The sequence below is a fragment of the Vanessa atalanta genome, chromosome 12 (genome assembly GCF_905147765.1).
Source record: "Vanessa atalanta chromosome 12, ilVanAtal1.2, whole genome shotgun sequence".
NCBI lineage: Eukaryota > Metazoa > Arthropoda > Insecta > Lepidoptera > Nymphalidae > Vanessa > Vanessa atalanta.
Genome location: NC_061882.1, coordinates 806,233 through 825,893, shown reverse-complemented (window position 1 = coordinate 825,893; position 19,661 = coordinate 806,233). Strand labels below are relative to the sequence as shown.

The window sequence follows — 19,661 nt, the reverse complement described above, 5'->3', positions numbered from 1 at the left end:
GCTAGACATGGTGAATCTAGACATGTCCACATATTATGAAGATTCTCAGCTGGCTGTGTAAGCAATCGTACTTGTAGCCGAAGGTTGTTTTGCAGCAATTATTTGTGAACATTTACTACACAACTTTGAATATATATGAATAATGATTGAAATATTCATATAAATTGAATAAATAAATACTCTTGACTACGAATTTGGCATTTGTGTTTGGGTAATGCTACTCGATCCTCTTTGTAGGAGTGACGGTCTGATGGTTTGCAATCAAATTTGAATCACTAGCATTTTCCTAACATAGAGGAATTGGTACGAAAAATATGTGCATAGAAAACTCATATTTTTTTCGATAACCTCTTGTAAAACCTACTTTAACAAAACGCTTTCACGGACCACTGATAGGTTCTAATTTCAGGACGTATGATTACATTTACTAAAAATGTTCTGTATTTTTTTGAATACATTTTACTATTTTAGTCTATGTAGTTAGATAGCAAGCAGTTGTTCTTTGACCTAAATGACTAATATACAATAAAATACTAATGTACAATATAGCTTGATCTTTTTGAGAAATGTAAATTTTTCTGATCGACATAACTTTGCAATGACGAACTTATTATTTTCTTAATTTAAGGATTTTAAATATTATAAAAATATAAAAAAAAATACATATAACACTCTAAGGATTCAAGCAAAGCTAAAAATTTTAAGACTTTTTATTGCTTCAAAGTACATTTTAAATAGGAACACTGAAAAAAATAGACACTTGTACAATGTTACATCGGTCGGACGGTACGAATGCGCGACGTCCACTTCGACAATTTTATTGACCAAGAAATAATAATTGAAGTTCGAGATGATGACTCAAGCTCCGACGACTCGGGTGATGATGATCTTGGCTGTGCTTCTCTTCCTTAATAAAAACCATTTTAAAGATAAATGATTTTATATTCCAACCTTAATTTTTACATAGAGGGTTATTTTTGGACCTCCCGTCAAATTTAAATAGTTGGTTCAGACCATGGAACTAAAGAACTTTACCAAAAAAACATGGGTCACACCCCGTAATATTAAATAGCTTATTATGAATATTGACTCACCGTCGCTTATCTACCCAATGTTTTTTTTATGTCTAGTGCAATAAAGAATTTCACACATAATACACCCACACCATCTTATACAGTTACAAGTAGTTTAAAACGTTATTTTTTGGGCTACTAGATATTTTTGTTTCCATCACTAGCCCGTCTGTCAAAAAGATCAAGCTAACGTGTACGGGTGTATTTGTACAGAAAAGTCCACGATGGCTTACTTATCTTTATTGATTAGTTAGCGCCAAAAGAAACAGTTTAAATTTGCTTGTAAAATGGAGCTATATATGTACATAATGTATACGCTTTCCAATAAATAAAATCTTGTATTATACTTTATAATTCAAGATTTGGTTGGAATCTTTATGAAATGATTAGAATTTTAACATTAATATGATTGATTTCAAGTGGCTAGGCATTATTTATCGGGAAATCCACTTTCAAACGCTTTCATGGAATTCGAGTATTACGAAGAAAGAATCAATAAATCTTAGGTAAGAATCTTTATTTGTAGGTTGAAAATTTGAAATTTAAGGACTACACTGTGACAAGCTGATAGTATAACACAAAATGATTGAACAGGGATTTTATTGATAATTTTTATTAAAATAAATTTGCTCTTTTTTATAGAATTAACGTTATTTTTTAGGTCTTTAGACTTCGCGTAACAAGTACATTATAACATAGATACATCATAATATAGAATAAAATTATAATTCTTAAAGTTAAGTAAATTCCTTTTATCACATTTCTTTTTTTTAAGAATAACATTAGATATCAGGAAAAATAATAAATTCCTATGGTATTAAGCTATATTATTAAATATACATTTTATTAATATTAAATAATTTAAGCACCTTGTGTGAAAACATTTTTTAAATATTTAAGTGGTAACATTATACATATTTCAATCAAACTTTTTTATATTTCGTAGTTTCGATTCTGAAACAATGTATGTACCGATAATACATTTAAAGTTCTTTAACTTATAGTATTATATTTGAGTATCTTTCGTTAAATTAATATTTCTATAGCATTTCGTTCATAGTTAAGTAAAATTGATTTTTTAATAATGGAGAGTAAATAAATAGTTAAACATTTTAGAAAAAAAAAAAAAATTAAAAGCTCTGTTGATAACATCTGAACATGCAATAGGTACGTTTAGTCACAAATTACATAATTAATATAAATATTAATTTATAGTAACAATAGAAATATATCACTATAATCTTAGTTCTAATAAACCTATTTATTTTATGACAACATTGACATTTGAGATCTTGTTCACAGCACATTTATTTAAGTCATTTTATAACGATTTAAATATTTTATATCTCTCTAATAATCAATTAGTTGTATTTAAAAACAATTTTTATAAATATAATAAAATATGTTGTATAAAAATATTCTCAATTATTTACTAACATTACTTTATGATGTAAAATAAATTATAATTAAAATAACATCGTATGATACATGTTATATGAACAGATAACAGTCTCATGGCACATTTTAGTATCCAAATAATTTTATAAATATAATAAACGGCGCGATATACGATTACTTAACCTGCACTATTTTCGAAGATCAGATTTTCGTTAAGTATTTTTTTTTAATGAGGATGTCGTCGCTATTTTAAAATTGACCCTAGACACTGGCACTGTGAGATAATGTACCGAAAACTACGGGATAGTGACATTATGTCCCTTGTGCACGTAATTATACTCACTTGCTCAATATTTAAAAACCAGAAAATGCCAAACAGTAGTATGTACTTTATTATTACTGTCTGGCGGTAGAAAGAATTCTAACTGGGTGGTCAAGACGAACCCGCAAAAGTTTAACCTACACAAAAAGCCGCACTATTGCCCCCGTTTGCTATTGAGCCTTGTAATCCTTGCAGCATAATAAAAAAATTCCTTCTAAAACACTTACTTAACTCCCGAATATGCAAAAACATAAAACTAAGCAACAATTAAAAATATATCTTTTTTTTTTAAATTATAAGGCAACCCTAACTCCTACGTGGAAACGATACTTTAATACGATCAACAACCCATTTACCAAATAAAGTCGCTGTCCAAAAACGCAGCCCGTTTCATGGGTCTATATTTTCAAAAACGACCAAATGAAAGGCACTTTATTGCATCGCGTAGTCCGCTTCCACACTAGTCAGCGCGCCACGAAGCGACGTCGGCAGTTCCGGAACCCTGTATATGGGATCCGAGAGCGGTGGCAGTATTAACGCGTTCACTGATTTCTCGTAACTGTTATACGATATGTATAATTGCGACACGCGGTTTATCTCATCCTCGGTCATGGCCACTGCGTGTAATTGTTTTCTGAAGTCGGCGTTTATCGGTTCGCCGCATTTAGAGCAAATCTCATCGAGTATGCATGACTTTGGTGCGTTTTTAGTTCCGTGTTTGCAACGCACCGGCTCAATGAACTTGTAACGTTTCACTTTCATCGCTTTCTGATCCTTAGACCGACCATCAGAGAAGAGTACGACTAATTTGTTCGAGTTATCCACAGCGCCGGTTCTGCCGATTATTTCACCTCCACCCTTCATCAAGGCGCTGCACAAGGTTTCCGAGGGATTCTCAAAATCGTAGTAAACGGACCTCGTTTCCGAACTTGCCTTGTTATTGTTTTCGATGTGGAGACTGTATCTGAGACAGATTTTCTTTGGTTTCTTCGTAAACTTCAGGTAAACTTGGATTGGTATATTGATGGACGCGCAGCCCGACTCTTGAATTTCATACGGTGGTTCTTGAAGAACTGAAAAATGATAAACAGATGAGCTCAATGTGAGACAGTGAACTATTGCGGTCTTGTTTGCACTGTGCTTGGTTACCGACTATCGTAAGGTGATAACGATAATGAGTTTGCTTTTATATGTAACCATTTTTAACGTTTACAGTCATATGTAGATATATTACGTTGGTTTTAAGCAGCGAAAGAGCGATCGTTTTAAATTATTAACTTATTTCATAATAGTTAATAATCGGCTCCATTAGTTTGTTCTATAAGACGACACTAAGCCGCTGTTTGCGAAACAAGCTATTGATGAAAGAAGCGGTTAATAATTACGATTAGATAAAATGATAAGATTTTAATTATACACCATACATTTGACTTTAACATATTTATAAGTAAGTTATATTGTAACATAGTCACTGTATACAGTACTGAGACTGTATACCTTGATCAAATACTGCATTCATCAAATAGCAATGATCTTGAATAAGAATATCACCACGAGAGAAATGTTTATGCATTATGTGTAAAAAATATTTTTTATTTTACCGTACGAGTACCGACTTCGCAAGAGTAGAAGAAAGATCGTCATAAAATGATTATATTAAGGGCGAATTTAAAAATAAAATAAGTAATATGTATTTATACAAGAAACATGTATTAGGTATTTTTAGATGAGAAAATTACATAAAATAACATTTTATACCCGGCGTGATTGCAGAACAGATGCTTCGAACTAACCTACGAATGGGACAGTGAAATGCCTCGAAATGCCTCTATTGAAATAATTTTTCAACAATTAATCATTTTAATAAATAAATAAAATAATATAAATAAATTAATTTTAAATCATACTTATTTTCTGCAATGATGAATAGTAAAGCTTATTGTAATTAAAGAGGGAGTTAACAAAAGTAAACGATTTTGACATTATGGATATGATTAGTATCTACTACTACTGAGTTTCTTGCCGGTTCTTCTCGGTAGAATCTACATTCCGAAGTGATGGTAGCTTTAAGTTTAATACGGTTTTACAAATTGACGATGCTTCAATCAATAGTACTTGCTAAAGCCTATTTAAATGAAGAAATCGAAATAAATGATTTTGATAAGTTGCGTATATCGTAAATAATCCGTGGAATCACTACATAGTATAAAACTGTCTGTCCCTATGTATGCTTAGATCTTTAAAACTACGCAACGGATTTTGATGCCGTTTTTTTAAATAGATTGAGTGTTTCAAGAGGAAGGTTTATGTGTATTATACATATATAATATAGTGAAGAAACACTGATAATTTAATATATTTCTAATGCGATGTCGTAAATAAACACATTCTTTTGTGCTTCCATTGAACCCTACGAGATAGATCAAAATAATGCAAGTACTATATTATTGTACACCTTAAAAAGGTCTATCAGCATCCGTGCGAAGCCGGATTGGGTCGCTAGTTCATTATAATATATAATGAATAAAGAGCATATATATTGGATGTCACCGATGTTGTTATCGGAACTTTGGAAGTAAAATTAAATTATTATAAGCAGTTAAGCGGAATGGTGTTGTATTATGGAGATAATTCAACCAATAACTGTTTTTAGTGCACAACATAGTACTGTTAGCAAAGCAAATGTGAATCTAAGGTTTGTTTTTACTTCTTCTTCGATTGGAATTGAAAAATAAAGACCAGACTTCTGACCTTAGCGTTAAAAACAGCTTGGATTTCTATGAAATTTCTGATAATTCTGTTGTTCACAATCTCTAAACTAATTTAATTTTGACAGAACCATATATAAATCCATATCGTTCTCAGGTGCGAAAATAAAAAGGACTACAAGTAACTTTGTGTTTTAGTCATGTAAAAATAAGGTTTAATTTAGCGATTGCATATAATTGAATAAGCTTTATTGGATGAAGTGACATAATGAGTATAATTTTATGAGCAATACCTCGTTTGGGATACACGAACGCACTCGGCGGGTGCAATTTAAACACAACTTTGTGTACGAAGGCGCTGATGTCGCCGCGCGCGCCGCGCACCCACACGCGCCAGTCCAGCGCCAGCGCGCGACCCGTCACCGAACGCCGCGGCTCGCAAGCGTGGCCCACCTCAAGCCATATGCGTACACACATCTGTAACATGTATCCTTTGAATAATTCATATATAGGCAGTCACTCATGTTTTTTTCAATTTTATTAAGTACCTGAGGCACTGGTACTTAATGTAAGCACTGCACCAAGTATCAGCACAGCACATAGCCACCCACAGAGACGAATACCTAATATGTGTACAGACATAAAATTCCAAGGGAATAATTTACTCATTAATAAGACTTTATATGAAACAACTTCGATCACTAGTGATGGAAATAAATAGCCATATAGCATAAAGTGTTTACTTGTTGCTAATCTATACAATCTTATGAGAGATTTTATTAAATAAATAACTATGTAGATGATAGAAATGCTTCCCCGTTTTAGTATTAGTCGTTATTTCTTATGCTAGACAAAAATGAAATCGTTATTTTTAAATTACAACTCTACTGTATAGTAACTACTAAATTTTAGAGCTAGTTTAGTAGTTTCACAAATCCGAAGCGATAGTTTTTCATGAATCTTATAAAAAGTCGATTCAAAATTTTTTATTTTTAAATTTACTCGAATTCATTTTATTATTACAATTATTACACAAGATCTTCCGTGTTAAATCTTTTTTTTAACCTTAATTAGGTTACTATGTTTTTTAAATCCAAAATAGGTTGGCAGACTTGCAAATGGGCCAAGTAATGGTAAGTGATCACCATCTCTTACCACCAATTAGCCCATAGACACTGTTGAAATATTAACAGTCCCTTACATCGTTAATATGTCACCATCTTTGGAACTAGGATAAATGAACCTTGAGTTACATTGGGTCACTCCCTTCAATCCGGAACACAATAATATTCAGTGTTGCTGTTTGGCGGTAAAATATGTATACGTTTGATATTATTAGGTACAAGTTTATAATACGTATTACGTTATGGTTTCCTGTTTAATCTAGGAAACGATATAACGGAAGATATCGATCATTTATTTTGAATAAATTATCACCACACGTCTTGGGGTTTCGACAGTAGACATCTATAAAAAAAATGTGTGTTATCAGCTAATCGTTTTGTCAATGCCAAAATTGTATACAACTGTATATTTACAACACTTTATTTTGCTTCCAAAGTTCCGATAACAACTTCGCCGACATTCAAAATGCCATTTTTTCGCGAAACCATAAAGAATGTCATAGATTATTCCAGAACTCGACCGATTATATTGCGTCAATTCAATGTCAAACCTGTTTATTTTGCTTTACCCCTCTTGTAGTTGGAATAGAATATATATAGATTCATAAATCGAATATAGATTTTTAGTTGGGTTGGATGAAACCGACTAAAAATTCAGTTGCAACGTTTAACCCATAATTACTAGTAGGAAAATATATCGTTTTCTAAACACAAAGACGATTTAGAAGGAAATTTCACGTTATTATTAATTGTATAGTAGTAAACAGTATTAAAAATGTACAGATCTCAACCAAATTGTCTATGGTCAGTTGTTAAAAAAAAAGTGCTAGAGTGAATGGTGCCAAAAAAGAACGGCCGGCTATTGTTGCGTCACCCGTCGCGGCCTTGGCAGTGAATAAAATCTTAATAGCTAGCTAGCTAGTTGCTACTCTTCGTCAAATTATATCAATGAGCAGTCAGTTTTGTGTGTGTGTTGTTATAATAAGCACCAATAGGTATTTCTCATGGTTCGAGCCATCGCATGTTTACTGAGAAAGTTTAATTAGTAGAATATATAGAATGATATCTCTATAATTATAGAGACTGTCGTCGGTCTAGCGGCTGTGTTAACAACAGTAATAAGGCCACAGCTGCCGAGACGCGGGTTTAAGCCCTGATCACACCTGTAAGGTTATTGAGTTTTTTCGTCGAAAAAATCTCAAAAGCAGCCTGGTGTCTTAAAATTGGCAAAGAACACACGTCTCAAAAGTGTGCAGACACATTTGTCCACTATTGTATTATCTACGCAGTTGGCTAGTCACTCAGAATTACCGCCGCGGGTAAATTCGGTCAGAAGGAAATCATACGTTTAAGATACTATACACCACTGCTTGGAAGTACAAAAAAATATTTTTGCACATATAAGTCTATCAAGCCAACCTATTGGCGCATCGGGAGGTAAAGGTCCACACCTTAAAAAGGAGAGGACACTTTACCCCAGCAGTGGAACCAGGTTTGCTTTGGCCCTGACAGAATTGCGGCCGGATAGGCCTCGCACTGCCGCACGGATTAAGGAGGTGTGCGGGGGAGATGAGGAGAGGTCCGCCAAGCCACAGCGGAGCATAGTGCGAAAGGAGCCGCTGAATCGTCATCCCGCAACCTCTTCGATCCATGGCGAAAACAGCCATCGCAGTGGCTTTAGTGCATTCCAAATAAGTTTATGGAGGTTTCTACTACGTGGAAAAAGGTCAGGCAGTTATTTTAGTTTTTTTACATATGTTTACATATGTTTATTTTGAAGTTTTAATAATATTGATTTGTTTGGATGAAGGTCAACATGTTAATGTTAAAAGAGCAAGAGAAAAAAGCTCCACTTTCCATTCCGTGATATATTATTATAAAATGTCTATTCCAATCCCAGGAGGAGAAAAGACAAATATAAAACTTGTCATTGATTTGACGAAATCTTTGGTCGAGATCTTGAATAATCTACGATATTCATTATGGATTCACGTATTAATGCCGCTTTGAATGTCAACGAAGTAGCTATCGGAACATTGGACCTAAAATAAACGTGGATATGAGTACTAAAGTGGAATAGTGTTGTTTTATACACAAAGATATTAATCAAGAACTATTTAAAGTGCATAATAAAGGTATAATGTATACCTTACCTTATTTTGAATAATATGAGGCATATTTTGTTTATTACTATTTTTTTTTATTTATTGACGAAAAGTGCAATGTCAAAAACTGCAACTTCAAAAGTCTCGAAAAATTTTAATACGATTTTTTTTTATTAATGTTTCTCGTTTTTTTTAATGTATCTTAAAGCATAATTTTATTATATCCTAGACTTATTTAAGGTCACGATAAAATTATCTACCGGCCAGCCACTCACTTATTTAGATAAGTAATAATGCATTAATTATTTTGTTCAGTACCGTGTCAATGGTGATTAAGTCCATGTTTCTTTACACGTTATTTGCACTTAGTGTTTTTATATTCTAATATTCTTCATTGTTTTCCTCGTTATAATTCGTTGGGTAATGTTCATGTTGTACCGTTACAAATTTATTTCTCTTATATAATGCATTATATATCATGGTATAAATTATGGTATGATTTATAAAAAAGTGAATTTGAATCAATGATAGAAGGTTCAAATCCGGATGAAAACCTCAATAATGTTGTCAGTGAAAATTCACGTGCTTTTGTGTTTTTAATTAACTTTATGGTCATACGGTGAGGACACCTACATGCGTCGGATAACTGCAGTATGTTAATGCCATAAGACAAGCAGCTCGTCCATCATGCTGCTCAAATGCAGCTTGGTGAATATACGTGGCACATACGTTCTCACCTGTCACGTGCAGGTTCGTCACGATGTTTTCCTTCACCGCTGTGTCCGAAATAAATTTATAAACAGAATAAGGCACACTGTGTGGCCCCAGGTTTGAATTCGCAATCATCGCAATCAATCAATCTCGCATCGGATAAAATCGTGGCGAAAGTATAACTACCATTATACACTGGAGAAGCGTGGTAGAATCAAAAATGTCTCCTTGGTAGGAGTGGCCATCGACCAGCCTCGGAACATTGACGAACTGTTACTTTGAAATTTCGATCATTATTAATGAATACGTTACGGTAGTCTGTGAATGTCCTACTTCTGGGTTTAAATCATTCTGTCTTTTTCAGAAGAACATTTTTAGATTAATGGATACACAAGTGGCAGGTTTTCATCCGGTACATGCAGTCACGATGTTTATATTCTCTATCGAGAAAAATCTAGTTGACCTTGCTTGGCCATGATTTTTGGTTAAAATTCACCTGATCATGATTTAATCCCAACATTTTATTAATATGTGTTACCTTCGTTTCCTTTTGTTTTCCTCGAATTAATTATCAGCCTTGGCTCTTATATCCGCTATAAATTATTTTTGAAACTTTTCAACATTTATTTTTGTCTCATCTTAGGAATATATTCAAATGTTTTTAAATATTAATAATATAAATGGTTATTTTATTTATGAAAAACGTTCAAAAGAACAAACTTTTTATTTTTAAATTATGCAAACCAAGGAATTTTAATGCCTTTGTGATCGAAGTGTAAAATAAATATTACCGATATAAGCGTTTTGTAATAAGTTCAGTAAATAGATTTAGTGTAGCTATCAAATTAATTTTTCGACGTGCTTATGGATTATTTCCTAGCTATTGTATAGTATATCAAACAAGTCAATAGACTCACTATTAAATATCTATTAGTAGATACAATAATCTTACCACTGTCTCGCTCGTACAAAGTCCATTAAGAGATATGTTATACCAGAACCTTATTTATACAGTCTCTAGTATAATATAAAAAGTCGTAAGTACAAGTAAATTACAAGTTAAAAGTGTTTATAAAACCCGTTTTCTGTGCTTCAAATTTTGAATTAGTATAATAAGTAAGATACTTTAAATCAGGTGATTATTTTATGCGATGCGATGTGACATTTTATATCAAAATTAGAAGAATATTATGACATTTTATTGAAATAAATTTGAATAAAGGAGGTTCTACCAGAGATAGTATGTTTTCAATTTTATATGAGGTTATTAACCAATAATTTAAAAAGTTATTAAGTGATTGTTTAATTATTATGATTTAAATTATAGAATGAACTTTAGTTTCTGATTATTTTAGTATTTATGTTTTTTAATTAATTATTCCTAATTGTATCGTTACTAAATTTATAAGTCTAGCCTAACTATTATTCACTTGATACTTGATTACTATGACATAGTTTTTCGGAAAAGACTCAACTCTCATAGTTCTATGCCTAGAGAATAAAACCAAGAATTTAACTACCGAAGAAACTGAAAATAAATTGGTGTACTGTGTCAGTTCTTGTTCAAATAGATTTGGGAGATATGAATTTAGGAGTATTTTATTATAAATAGTCGATCATAGATCAATTGACGACATTTAATTGTACAAACCAAAACAATCATCAAGAAACGTTTGCTTTAATGGATATTATAAAAGTAATGTTCTTTTTAAATTATAACACTTCTTGGAATTGTAACGAGGAAATAGAGCACCTCCAATAACAATAAAAACATTGTAAACAAAATGAATTGGAAAGACACCCCGAACTCCTTTCGCCGGTTCTTCTCAGATCTTACGATTATCCACCTCGTGGTAGTTTTTGATAATTAATAATAACTAATAGTAAATTAATGCTTCTATAATTAATAATGATGTTAAATTTAATTAACTCTATGATTAAAAGAAAGAAATCCAATTTTCCTGTATAAGATATACATAATAATATATATTTATATAATATTTATTGTTATATACTTATTTTTATAACGAAAGCTAACAATGAAATTGTCTAAATTGTGTAACACTATGTATTATTATTCGTTGTCATTCAATACAAAAAAATCATATGACATTTCAAGAGATCAAATTTCTGTTAGATAAGCGTTATATAAAGTTAAATACTAAATGTCGAGTGCACCAAAAACTTCGAGAGACGCTCAACAGTAATTTGAAACTGGATTTGCGATATGTATCTTATTAGAATACGTTCTTGGAAGCACATTCAAATCGTCATCGTCAAAACTAGCATTGGTTTATCATCGAATTATACATTAACCAAAAAAATATTAAATATTATTACGTAATTCAACGTAAACCTGTGTATTTTTATTTTTTATCACTTGATAAAAATACAAACTAATAATAAAACGGATTGAACTTCGATCACGTGACGAAATTAAAACTTTTTGCATATCTGTAAATCGTTTTAAGCAGACGTTACGTAAGTAATCAAATAATACTAAAATTTTATTCAAACTGTCCTTAGAAACTTTATTGCTAATTAAAATAATGATATGAATCTTTTGAAACTTATTTATGATAATTTGATAACTGAGCACATGTTTATCACGAGTGTTAGTCTATCATGTCCTATGAGCTTAGTCGGCTATTTTCATAGTACCATCCCTTAATGATAAAATAAATAAGGCTCTTACTTCTCCCGAATCATCTCTTATTTCAAATTATATGTTCGTGTCCTTTACATTTGGACCTGACGTGATAGTAGAGCTTTTTTACAATTACTTGTAAAAAAATCTGAAGGCGGAAGACTACTTCGCCAAAACAATGGCAATTGTGATTCAACTTCAAAATGCTGCTTGCATTTTTGCCACGCAGTCATGAACTGTACAGTAGCTATTTTTAATTTGAATTTGTATATATTTAGGTAATACATCAATGTAAATAATTCTTATCCAAATATAATAACACATCAATGTCAATAAATATTGTACTCATGTTTAGTATAAGAAATCCAGCACTAAACGTCGTGGCTTCGAAGATGTATATTAGTGGATGTGCAGCGCAAAACTAATCCCAATTTAAAATAATCATATTTATTTGCTGAAATAAGTGGTGCCGCTATTTAGGGAACTTACCAAATAGTTATTTTTTTATTAAACATATAGACGATCTATTCTTTCCGTTTGAATTTATTTTCGTTTACTTAATTTTTTACGGAAAATTATGGATTATATTCACCGTTAATACAAATACAATGTAAAATTGAGTAATAGTTGACTATCCTAGCTAATAAACTGACATTCAGATAAAAAGCTCGTCAATGCCTTCTAGTTGATTAGTATATCAGTCAGATGGTTTTTCCCGTTACTGCTCCATGCTTGTGGGTCTTATCTTGTTTTTAAATAGTCTGTAACCTTCTTCAAGATTAAGCCTATCAAATATACAGGGTTATTGGTAATTCGACGTATTCCCGTCAGGAGGTGATAGGGGTGATTATTTGCGATCATTTTAACCCCCATATGCATGATGTAAAAGTGAACCATTTTTACGTTTTTTAGATTTTTTCAAAATGAGCCAAAAATGCAACTTGAAAAATTTATTTTAAAAAAAGTATCAATTTTAATCTATTTTTTTCTTCTGATTTATTTTATTTTTCTGATTTCCTAACGGGAATACGTCGAATTACCAATAACCCTGTATATATTAAATCCAACTGTATGTTCCCCTGGTTTGCGCGTTAAATTATACTCTTCAGCTTGTAATAATAGCAATGTACATATATATTGTAGTGTGTGTACGTTTTACGTTCCAGCTTAAAATTTAGTCGTCAAATGCTTGTCGCCACGTTACACAAAAACACCAAGGTTAAACAGTTACCTACTGCGTTTATTTTGAAAGGAGATTTATTTTTGTGTTTAGTATTAGTAGTTTTATATGCTAATATATTGTATAGAAAATACATTTTAGTTGATTTAACGCATTGCATGGTTTACTTATATTTTCAATAATTACGTTTTTATTTTAATAAAATAGACAAATTTAATTATGAAATTTCATTAACATTATTTTATAATATGTTCATTTGAAATATTTGCATATTATACAAATACTTATGTCGTATAGAATAATTTGTTGTATGAACTCTATGATAGGGTTAAATAAACAATAGGTACGTTATTTCGATGGTAAAATAGACCTCAAAGGTAAAAAAAATTACGACATTCAACTTACGTATATTTTATTTTCTAAAGCACATTATTATAATGTTTGAGCTATAAAGATCCTATCAAATGTAAATTAAAATAACATTGATTGTGGTATAATGTTTTCGTTTTGTACGAAATTCGAGCATTTTTTTACTTATTTTACAATGTTTACTAAACACAACGATATCATAACTTACCGTAAGTTAGAGTCGACCATATATAGAAATAAAAGTAAAAACATTAAACCTCACAAAAGAGCCATTTTCAACTTTTATTTACTGACAGTTTTTTATTAGCTCCGTTTTTTTTTTACTTTTTCTGATAGAGGTCGGCGGACGGGCCACCTGTTGGTAAGTAGTCACCACCATATAAGAGATATTAACCATTCCTTACATTCTGAATTCGTCACCATGAGAACTAAGATGTTATGTCCCTTGTGCCTGCAGTTACACTGGCTCACAGATGGTGATGGTGTGGTGATGGTGATTGTGTAGATGTACAATCGCACTCATCCGATATTTTTTGGTAAATGTATTATGGCTGTAATATTTGCAAAAATATATATCTAGACTATATTTTACATAACAGTTGGAAAAATATTATTGGAGTTTTCCCAAGTTTTTGGCGCATTGGTCGGTAAAATTATTGCTAATCAGATATGACTACAGTTAGACATTCGGAAACTTGGCTTCGTGTCAGATACGAACCCTAGTCTCCAAATTATAGTAAATCACATTAAATACTTTGCAATATTGATTACATGCTTTAGGCATTTGACCCAAAGAGTATATAGGTTAGAAAAGTGCATATTTACATAACATATAACATAAGCAGCCCGTAAATGTCCCACTGCTGGGATAAAGGCCTCCTCTCTCTTTGAGGAGAAGGTTTGGAGCATATTCCACCACGCTGCTCCAATGCGGGTTGGCGGAATACACATGTGGCTGAATTTCGTTGAAATTAGACACATGCAGGTTTCCTCACGATGTTTTCCTTCACCGCCGAGCACGAGATGAATTATAAACACAAATTAAGCACATGAAATTTCAGTGGTGCCTGCCTGGGTTTGAACCCGAAATCATCGGTTAAGATGCACGCGTTCTAACCACTGGGCCATCTCGGCTCTTGTTGTCTCTGCGTTCAGCATATTTAGAGCTCTATTAAAAGAAATCTGTCCTAATATTATAAATGCGAAAGTAACTCTGTCTGTTATATCTTCACATTTAAACCACAGAGCCGATTAGATGGAATTTGATATAAATATAGCTAAGTCCTAGAGAAAGAGGCTAGGTTACATTTTTTTAAACCCTCGAAGTAATATGGCGGTAACTGACTACGTGCTACAGATAAAGTTTTTTAGATTTGGCGCCGGTGAAGCCGCAGGTTCAGCTGGTTGTTCTATAAAATCAAATTAACGAAGTAATATCTTTGCTTTATTACTTACATTTATTCTAATGGGGGTTATCGACCTTTCACAAACTATCCGATCAGATAAGGACAATTTTAAGAGAGCACAATGTTCGAACATATTGTAATAGACGTGCCCTGTGGTTCTACTCGTGTAAATTGGATTATACATGTTTACACGCGATGGGCGGATAAGTAAGTGCATGTCAACTAAATGCTACTACAGTCTGGTCGACGTTGTGGTTTGTAACATTACTTCGGATCGTAATGTGAAATGTAAATGTCAGTAGATAGAATTTCTCCAAAATAAAATATATTTTTTTGAAATCATCTTTTCTTAAAAACAAAAAAGCGATTTCAGATAAAAATGTTTGATGATTATATTGTTAACTTACAACGTACGAAGTTAACGCGAATCGCCCCAAATAAGTTCCGACGGCCTACAATCGAGAACAATAATATAAAAATATTATTGTTTTATTGAACATTTTAAAGGATTTTATTTATTTTTAATAATTGGAAAAAACTTTACAACATCTGTTGTAAAGTTTTTTCCAATTATTAAAAATGTTTTGAAATGCATGAATAAATGTTTATTTGAAAAACACAGTTTAATCAGAGATTACGCCCAAAGTTTTCGACTAATAAGGATACCTGAACCGTTAGTAAATTTGACAATCTTATGTGATGGGTTTTATTGGTTTATTTTACAATTTCGAATATCGTGTTTTTTTTTTATACTCGTATTTCAGGAATGTAATGGATATGACATTTCGGATCTGGATATGGATACGGATATAAGAGTTATATTTTACCGGTTTCAGGTACGGTTACGGATAGATACGAAATTATTTCGGATAGTTTCGTTACGGATATTAGATTATTTAGAAACAAAAATGATGTTAATTTGTAGGCTTTTATTATTAGTTATAATCATAGAAAATAACTAATAACCTTAAAATGCAATTAGCTACTTTCTTTATTATAAAAATAATATTATTTTTATCGGTTTTTGGTTACGGTTTAAAGTTCCATAACATCCCTGCTCTATTTAACGATTTTTCATAAGTCATTGAAATTTAATTAAAATTCTTGCTCGATATCAAGCTCCATGGTTACGTCCTGATAATTATATCTCTGTTCGAGTACTTTGAATATGAAACAAACAACGCGAGAATTATCATTATATTGATACAATATATAAATATAATAAAAAGTTATGATTCTTTTGGTTTCCGAATTAGATGCGAACATTCGAATATACAAGATAAATCCAGCGTGAGATGTCATAAAAGCAGACTAAGAGATGTATCGTGATAGGCAGATCCATGGCTCCATCAGTATGGGGATGTTGCCAGCAAAAGGAGGGTTTTCTTTGAAGCTACCAGGCATACCTATTATGTCATGTTTATAAAATAAATAGGACAAGTGAATTATGATAACAATATCCTTTGAGATAATTAGTTTATCTTTCTATTTTATCACATGCGATATTCATACATGTATTATATAAAAAAATGTTAGGTATTAGTGATGTCTAATGAAGTAGGCACTTGAAGTTTATCGTCAATATAATATTTGTAAATTATATTTCTAATTAACGATAAATAATCATCTGACGATCTATACTAACAAAATATGAGATTATTTTTGTATTGTTATATTATATATGATATTACTACATAAGTATGTGCAGTTTCATGACAATTTCATGATCTCTTATTTTAATATTTTATTATTAAAATTGGTTAAGTTAGAGAGCGATAATCGAATAATTGAAAACAATACATGAAAATAAAAATTATAATATGTACCTATTGTACTAGCTGTTTGTTAAAATGGTGGACATGTCACATAACTCTAAATTAAATTATATTAAATTTAGAAGTGATTAACGAAATGTGTACATAAGCGGTATAATCTTGTCAATAAAAATATAAAGAAAAAAAACATTTATTTATTATTTCCTTAGAAATGTAAATTTAAACTTATGTACGTAAGCGATAAGGAAAATATCTAAATATACAATAAAAACTTATTTAAATATATTTGAATGGCAGTTGTTGTATTATGTACATATGGCAAATCTTGCGTTATTGGAGTTTACAAAAACCAGTTACATTAAGTGCGCGGGAAAGATCACTGACACTCTTCTCATTAAAAAACTCTGTGTATAATATAATAAATTATATTATATATAATTAATCTAAATATGAAGTCAACTATTTGAAAGATGAGTTCAAGATTAAAATGTTTGATAATAAGCTCTGACGCTAATTGATAACGATAAAGAAAACAAGCGTTTCAATGCATACCCGCTGAGGAACGTCGGTCGATCACATGTAGTACCCAAACATGCGTTCACAACTTTTTTAGTCACGCTCGTCACTGGGACGGTCGGTCGGACGGCACGCGATATTATTATGCGAGCACTCACCGGCTTCTCATGTCGATATGGAGGACCTTCAGTCATTTTCTAAGATGTGATAAAACCGCCGCTCCTCGTGCGGTGACGGCTGACATCTGTAACACACCGTCGAGGTCATTAGTCGATCGTCAGCACGGCGATAGCGTATCACTAGCACTGTTACCACAACTCACTTGTGATTTATTGGTGACAGGCAAAGATGCATTAGGCAGCTGTAGGTTTTCGGCGGCAAGTCAAGCGCGCAGCATGTCGGACGAGACGTCGTCAGAGCGCGTTTATCACTGGCTAACTGAATGAGATTGTACGAGGCCGGGTGCGCTGCAGAGTGACGTGGGCAAGTGACGTCGTGGCCTCGCTCGTACCCTCCGCCTCGGTCCTCTCGCCTCCGTTTGACGTATGTGCAAATACGTTCCGTTTCAAGTATAGTGTGGTTTAAGTAATTATTTGTATTACGATATTGAATCGTTGTTATTCAAAGCCATTAATTAGTCGTGGCAAATGGTCCAGAATATGTTATTTTTTATTATTTTTTTAAAAAATGAACGCTACGATAAAATTCAACTTAATTTTCGGTTTAGCCATGGAAAATTGACGAAACAAAATGATATTTTTGATAGAGCAGGTAATATAAGTGAGAATATTCATTACATACAAATAATGACCTAGATTTCGCACGGTACGATGAATTAGCGTTAGGTTAGGGGTTAAGCTTATGTAAGCGTTAGAAAAGTGTTTGCTTTCGGGTTTCTGTGAGGAGGACAGCAGTCGAAATATGTTCGTGAAGACGTACCAGCACACAGTGTAAAGCTATGAGATCACTCTCTCTCTCTCTCGGACGCTGCGGAAAATAAAATGATCCTCTAGATTCTTTCTTCTTGAGTTTCCGAGACACATCGAGGATGGCTGAATATTTTTATAAAGGCTATTTATAAAATATAATTTAAGTCTATTTTCTACTATAAATACTATAAATTCCTGTATTCATAATATCAGCATTTAATAATAACTCCGGCTTGCTACTCAGTTTTTATCGTCAGAAAAACCCAATAACTATTAGTTTGCCTTTTTAATAGCCTGAGTGTTTATAATGAAACTACTCGATAACATTAACCATAACGATAAAAAAATATTGACATTCATTAACCAATAACTCAAAAGATAAAATGAAGAATAACATTAATTTTATATATTTTAAAAGTAGGCAATGACTTATTTAACATAATGTAATGTTTATTCAAAATGTTAAATCACAAAACAATATTATAAGAACTATAATGGGTTAAAATACAGAGCCGAGATGGCCCAGTGGTTAGAACGCGTGCATCTTAACCGATGATTTCGGGTTCAAACCCAGGCAGGCACCACTGAAATTTCATGTGCTTAATTTGTGTTTATAATTCATCTCGTGCTCGGCGGTGAAGGAAAACATCGTGAGGAAACCTGCATGTGTCTAATTTCAACGAAATTCAGCCACATGTGTATTCCGCCAACCCGCATTGGAGCAGCGTGGTGGAATATGCTCCAAACCTTCTCCTCAAAGGGAGAGGAGGCCTTTATCCCAGCAGTGGGACATTTACGGGCTGCTTATGTAATGGGTTAAAATGTAACAGCCGTAATTGTCTTTTCGATAAAGCCTTTTCTCCTTTTGATGGGAACGTTCGAAGCTTATTCCATCACATTTCCATGTTGGTTTGTGAATTAAGCTTATTCACATAAGCTTATGTGAAGCAGAAATTCATCTAACAATGACAGAGTATAATTTTTCTCCCGAAGTTAATTTATTCATCTATTATTATTATTAACATTAAATAAATAAATGAATCATGTTTACATTATTTATTTATTTTTCAAAACGGTAATATGCTCTACATTTTTTAACCTAAGTTCAAAGTGTTCTCTTGAGAAGGTTTCTTCTGATTATTATAGAGTTCCATTCTCCATTTCTTTATAGCTCTACCTACATTTGTATATGTAGTTATCACAATTGAGTCTTTGTCTTGTTTAGTTAGTATTTACACGATATACTCATTATTACTAGAGTCACCTGGCATAGATGCTGCTCTACCAGCTTTCTATATAATGTCAAGTATTATATCTTATCTAATATACTGAGTTTTGCACATAGACAAAATTACTAGTTTTTGATAAAACAATATATTCCTAACAATATAAGTCAAT

The 19,661-nt window shown here is 32.2% G+C and overlaps 1 protein-coding gene across 2 annotated transcripts; it reads right to left on the bottom strand.

Moving 5' to 3' along the window:
* Positions 1 to 1,928: 1,928 nt before the first annotated feature.
* Positions 1,929 to 17,998, bottom strand: LOC125067705 (protein ENL-like). Of its 2 annotated transcripts, none has more exons than XM_047676430.1 (4): positions 17,657 to 17,998; positions 17,371 to 17,578; positions 5,795 to 5,978; positions 1,929 to 3,866 (listed from the first exon to the last, which is right to left on the bottom strand). In XM_047676430.1, exons 3-4 carry the CDS (start codon positions 5,976 to 5,978, stop codon positions 3,226 to 3,228), a joined length of 825 nt encoding a protein of 274 aa, XP_047532386.1. In that variant the 5' UTR covers positions 17,371 to 17,578; positions 17,657 to 17,998; the 3' UTR covers positions 1,929 to 3,225. The 2 variants fall into 2 exon arrangements, with proteins under 2 accessions (XP_047532386.1, XP_047532385.1); XM_047676429.1 differs by having other exon boundaries at positions 17,493 to 17,578.
* Positions 17,999 to 19,661: the final 1,663 nt, after the last annotated feature.